Here is a 5,679-nt window from a genome sequence, read left to right as displayed (position 1 = left end):
GGGGTGGGGGGCAAGAAGTGACTGCCTGCATACAGGAAGTGTTGGTGCTGCTCTCTGTCTTCAGTCACAGGTTTTTCTTTCGTGTTTGTGGACGTTTGAAGCCAAAGCTGCTTTTATGGATCAACATATTGAGAGTGAGGTTGTTGGACTGATGGACACAGCTGATGATCACTTTTTAATCACTGACATTCACAAGTTTTATTTTGAGTCATGAACCTTTTTGTTTTTTACAGAAAATGAAATGATGCTGCATCAACACTAAGAACCAGGAAACACTTTGTCTCAGTCAACTTTGAACACAATAAAGGAACAGTCACTGTGTGTGTGTGTGTGTGTGTGTGTGTGTGTGTGTGTGTGTGTGTGTCAGTCAGTCAGTCAGTCAGTCAGTCAGTCAGTCAGTCAGAGTACAGGAAGGGACCAGGTGTCATCACAGAGCAGGTTCAGGGTCTACAGTCCAGTTCTCACATGAAACAAAAGGTTTATGAATTTAATGAACTCACCTGAGATGACAGGTGAGGACACATGACCTGCTTTGATCAAATAAACAAACAAACTGGACTTTAACTTTGACGCTAACGACTTGTGATGTTTGATCTTCTCCTCAGAGAAGAAAATAAAATATGATGCTTCAGCCAATCAACTCCTCACTTCCTGAAAACATCAGACCAATCAGGGCTTGTTTAGGACTTGAAGCACCAAGTGTAGGATCTGGTCTGGACTCTGGACCAGAGACTGATGACAAACCTGTTGCCTTGTAGCGAGCTGACAGCAGGAGGAATCAGGAGCCTGCTGGTGCTGGTCCAGGTGGACTCTGCGGTCCTGGATCAGGACTATCAGGACTACGTCAGAGGGTTTGCATCAGTTACTCCAGTAATGTAAAAGTCCTGATATTGATTATAGGATTATTATCAGTGAGTCCAGTCAGATTTTACATTGAAATAAACGACAGGTTGTTAAAACATTGATGTTACAAAGTTCTTGACTGAATAAATATTCAACACTGACACATTTGATTCATGTTTATGAGGAAGAATTCACTGAAGAGTCAGTCGTCCTTCAGAGGCTCGTTAGGTGTTTTGTACCTAAAGAACTAATAACAGCAGCTGTTAAATACAATATTTCCCTCTTAAATGTAACGGAGTAAAAGTATAAAGTAACAGAGTAAATCTACTTAGTTACTTTCCACCGTTAGCAAAGGTGCCTATCAAATTTTATTTTCCAGGCTTAAAGAAAAGATGAGGAAGTTAAATAAGATTCAAATGAATTTAATACAAGACATAAATAAAAAAAAAAAAGAAATGAGTCATTAAAAAATACCAAATAGACTTCATGTAATCATGTGATTTTTTTATATGATTATATAAACGTGACAGTTTCAGAAATAAAGTTTGTTCAACTGGAAGTTTCGTTTTTATTCCTTTAAATATTATAAAACTTCTAGTAAAAATTCACGTCTATTTCGGCAGCTTTTATTCTGAAGGCGTAGAATGACACGTAACAGGACTTCCTGCCGTTATGTCAACAGTGAAGATGGCGACGTCCTGTGTGCGCCGCTCCGTCCTCAGTCAGACCCTGAACAGATTCAGGTCTTCAGGAGGAGTCTTGATCCAGATCTCAGCTGGAAACAGGTCAGTTTGTATTAGACTCACCTGACAACAGGTGAGACACCGGCACGTGCAGGTGGAGACACAACAGGTGTAAAAAATAAATGATTCAAGGTGCTGCACTGTGTAATATAATATAATATAATGATTAATGAATGAAACAAGGCGCTCAGGTCCACCTGCAGGAAACAGGTGAGTGAACAGCTGATATTTGTTTTTGTTCTTCACGTGATGATCTTCTCTGTTCGTCTCATTACATAAAACCAGCAGACAGCAGAGTGGAAGTTCTTTGACATCACAGTCTGTGGCGGGAAAACACTTGGCATGCTGGGTAAAAGTGAGCAGACATGAGTCCAATGGGAGAAACATTAAGATCACACAGGGAGGAGGAGGAGGAGGAGGAGGAGGAGGAGGAAGAAGAAGAAGAACAGTCCTGTGGGCAACAGTCGGTGAGTTCAGTCACAAATCTATAAATATACAACCTGTAACATCACACTCACTGTGTGTGTGTGTGTGTGTGTGTGTGTGTGTGTGTGTGTGTGTGTGTGTGTGTGTGTGTGTGTGTGCAGCCTTCTCTCTGTTCAGCAGCTCTGATGAAGACAAACGTGATGAAGCTCAGAGGAAAGAGGACGAGTTGATTCTGCTGCTGAAGAAGGCCAAGGTACCAGGACCACTAACTGTTAGAAAGTCAGTTAGTAGTTAGTTAGTTAGTTAGTTAGTTAGTTAGTTAGTTGTCCTACAGCAGTAACACGTCTCTCTCTAACAGCTCAGTATGTACCGCGGGCAGCTGCAGGCAGCCTCTGGTTTCCTCCATCAGGCTGTCGGTCTAGCTCACCAGACCCACAACAACCAGGCCATCATCTACACCTACAGTCTGGTAAACACCTGTCCAGTCTGACCACACCCACACACGCTGCACCTGTGAGTATCAGGTCTGTACCTCTGAGCGTGGACCTCAGACCCAGGTACAGGTCCAGAGGACAGTTCCCTCATGAGGAACAGTCAGATGATCTGTGTTAGTCACACTGAGTCCAACATGTCGGAGCTACTTCCTGTCCCCCCAGCTGAACTCTGGGTACTCTGAGCTCTGAGGTCAGGCTGTAAACCTGCAGCTGTGACCGTTGACCCCGTCCTCTGACCTGTCCCTGTGTGTTTCCTCAGATGGCGAACCTGGCCTACGTCCAGGGTCAACTTGACAACGTGAGTCCTGTCCAATACTGCTACTGTTGTTGTTGTTGTTGTTGTTGTTGTTAATGATGATGATGTTGTTATTGTTGTTGTTAATGATGATGATGTTGTTATTGTTGTTGATGATGTAAATGGTAAATGGTTAATGGGCTTGCACTTATATAGCTTTTCTAGTCTAACTGACTCAAAGCGCTTTACAATACTTGCCACATTCACTCATTCACTCACACACTCACACAGTCACACACTCACACAGTCACACAGTCACACAGTCACACACTCACACAGTCACACACTCACACACTCACACAGTCACACAGTCACACAGTCACACAGTCACACAGTCACACAGTCACACAGTGGTGGGGCAGCCATCAGGGGCAGAGTGGGGTTCAGTATCTTGCCCGAGGACTGGAGGAGCCGGGGATCGAACCACCGACCATCTAATTAGTGGACAACCTCCTGTTTTTAATGTTGTTGTTGTTATTGTTGTTGTTATTGTTGTTAATGTTAATGTTGTTGTTGATGATGATGTTGTTGTTGTCATCTTCATCCTCTTCTTCCTCTCAGGCTGAGAAACTCTTCAAAGCAGCGATGAGCTTCATGCTGTCAGGAGGAACACCACAGGTCAGTGTGTGTGTGTGTGTGTGTGTGTGTGTGTGTGTGTGTGTGTGTGTGTGTTTCCGTCTTCACTGACTTCCTGTCTGTTTCCAGGACGACAACGCTGTCATCGAGATGTCTCTGAAACTCGCCACCATCTACGCCGAACAGAACAAGTGAGAACTGATCTGTTGATCTGCAGCAGCTTCCTGTCAGAGACCTGACTTTGTTTGTTTGTTTGTTTGTTTGTTTGTTTGTTTGTTTTAGGGCGGAGCTGGCTGAACATGGGTTCAGGTTCTGTACTGAGTCCCTGGAGGCGAAGCTGGAGAAACAGAAGGATGAGTCAGCAGAGCAGCAGACAGGTGAGACAGGTGAGACAGGTGAGACAGTGACTCAGTGTCACTGAACTGCATCGAATCCTTTAAATTAGCGACTGATTCACAGCAAGCTAGTTAGCATGAAGCTCCCTCCTACTTTAACATATGGACACCTGCAGCGTCTCACCTGTGTCCAGGTATCCAGTCCTTATTGAAGTCTCTGTAAACTAACAGCTGTTCTCAGAGTCTCTGCTGTGGAACTCGTTTACAGGTCGTGGTCTCTAGTGATCTTTAGAGCGGAGTACTTGTACATCCTGCTTGGTTGGTGAGGGGTCTGGAGGATCTGGATCCTCCTACAGGTGATCCTCCAGGTCTCACAGAGCACCTGTAAACAGACTGAGGTTTAAACTGTTCAGTGTCGTTGTCGTCTTCAGAGGAGCAGGAGGCTCTGAGGAAGGAGACCCGCCTCCTCCTCGGTCTGTGTTTGGACTCACGGGCTCGATACCGAGCGTCAACACGCCGCCTGAACCAGGCCACACAGGACTACCAGACCGCCCTGAACATCTGCCGCCAGGAGCAGGGAGAGACACACCCACAGGTAGAGCCACGCCCACACACAGGTAGAGACACACAGAAACAGAATCCATCTAAATGATGTCATGATGTCATCTCCTGTCAGACTCTGGTTCTGATGAGCGACCTGGCCACCATCCTGGATCTGCAGGGTCGCCATGACGATGCCCTGGCACTGGTCCAGCAGGCCGTGGATCTGAGCCGGTCCTCTGGACACCCGGACCAGCACGTCCTGCTGGGAAACATGGCCGGCATCCTGCTGCACACAGGTGAGTCCAGGTCAGTGTGAAGCTTCAGTCCATCTTTCTCTCTCCGGTCTCACTTCCTGTCTGTGGTCCATCAGGCCGGCTGGAGGACTCGGTCCAGCTCTACCAGGAGGCTCTAAGTCTGGCCCGGCAGGCCGGAGACCAGGAGGCCGTGGAAAAGATCCAGGAGGGACTGAAGGAGGTGAAGAAGAGAAGGGAGCAGGAAAGGAAGGAGGAGTGACAGACCGGGTGGACCTCAGGACGAGGACGCGAGTCCTCCAGTCTCTCTGTTCAGGTTTTGGTCCCCAGCAACAAACTGATGAACTGATGTCCATGTTGTTACATGTTGTGATCACTGAGTCTGTGCTCCCCAGAGGACGAACCCCTCAGACTGAACAGCTGGTCAGGACTGTGAGCCGCTAATTTAATGTCTTTACTGTGTTTGTCCTTCACATCAGAGAATAAATCATCGTGTCTCCTGCTCAAGTTGTAGTGACAGACGTCTGAGTCTCTGCAGAGACCACTAAACCGTCCTCAAACAGGTCCTCAGATCTGTCCTCAGATCTGTCCTCACTGTTCAAAACCTCCTGGTGTACAAACCCCCCATCTCGAAAGCATACGTTTGTTGCCACAGTTGCTAGGTTACTACTGTTACTAGTTACTATAGTTACTACTGTTACTACTGTTACTACAGTAAAAGATGAAAGATGATTGTTTTAATTTTTTTCATCATGTCTTTATGTTACATACAATCAGTCAGATACAGTCAGTCAGATACAGTCAGTCAGATATAGTCAGTCAGATATAGTCAGATACTGTCAGATACTGTCAGTCAGATACAGTCAGATACTGTCAGTCATACAGTCAGTCAGATACAGTCAGTCAGATACAGTCAGTCAGATATAGTCAGATACTGTCAGATACTGTCAGTCAGATACAGTCAGATACTGTCAGTCATACAGTCAGTCAGATACAGTCAGTCAGATACAGTCAGATACTGTCAGTCATACAATCAGTCAGATACAGTCAGTCAGATACAGTCAGTCAGATACTGTCGGTCAGATACAGTCAGATACTGTCAGTCATACAATCAGTCAGATACAGTTATACATTCAGATATTGTCAGTCAGATATAGTCAGTCATACAGTCAG

General features: G+C 45.7%; 1 protein-coding gene across 4 annotated transcripts; it reads left to right on the top strand.

Annotated features, from left to right (window-relative positions):
• The first annotated feature begins 1,499 nt into the window (after window positions 1-1,499).
• Window positions 1,500-5,013, top strand: ttc19 (tetratricopeptide repeat domain 19). Of its 4 annotated transcripts, none has more exons than XM_023412037.2 (11): window positions 1,500-1,628; window positions 1,872-2,053; window positions 2,174-2,265; window positions 2,371-2,481; window positions 2,766-2,804; window positions 3,363-3,419; window positions 3,507-3,568; window positions 3,660-3,754; window positions 4,144-4,307; window positions 4,389-4,551; window positions 4,626-5,013. In XM_023412037.2, the coding sequence occupies exons 1-11, from the start codon at window positions 1,516-1,518 to the stop codon at window positions 4,766-4,768; spliced, it is 1,221 nt and encodes a 406-aa protein (XP_023267805.1). In that variant the 5' UTR covers window positions 1,500-1,515; the 3' UTR covers window positions 4,769-5,013. The 4 variants fall into 4 exon arrangements, with proteins under 4 accessions (XP_023267805.1, XP_023267803.1, XP_087031682.1 ...); XM_023412035.2 differs by having other exon boundaries at window positions 3,660-3,763; XM_087175556.1 differs by having other exon boundaries at window positions 1,502-1,628; window positions 1,875-2,053.
• The last annotated feature ends 666 nt before the right edge of the window (window positions 5,014-5,679 follow it).

This window comes from Seriola lalandi, unplaced genomic scaffold (genome assembly GCF_002814215.2).
Source record: "Seriola lalandi dorsalis isolate HSWRI2012SDOR001 ecotype SW California unplaced genomic scaffold, Sedor1 jcf7180002054475, whole genome shotgun sequence".
NCBI classification, from domain to species: domain Eukaryota; kingdom Metazoa; phylum Chordata; class Actinopteri; order Carangiformes; family Carangidae; genus Seriola; species Seriola lalandi.
The sequence above is the reverse complement of the archived record's forward strand: the minus strand, read 5'-3'. Positions and strand labels throughout refer to the sequence as shown.

Excerpts from the sequence above, each read along its gene's own strand:
- ttc19 (XM_023412035.2), top strand. The coding sequence starts at position 1,516 with ATGTCAACAGTGAAGATGGCGACGTCCTGTGTGCGCCGCTCCGTCCTC. Across the intron at positions 1,629-1,871 it reads CAGATCTCAGCTGGAAACAG|CAGACAGCAGAGTGGAAGTT; the intron begins GTCAGTTTGTAT and ends ACATAAAACCAG. Across the intron at positions 2,805-3,362 it reads TCCAGGGTCAACTTGACAAC|GCTGAGAAACTCTTCAAAGC; the intron begins GTGAGTCCTGTC and ends TCTTCCTCTCAG.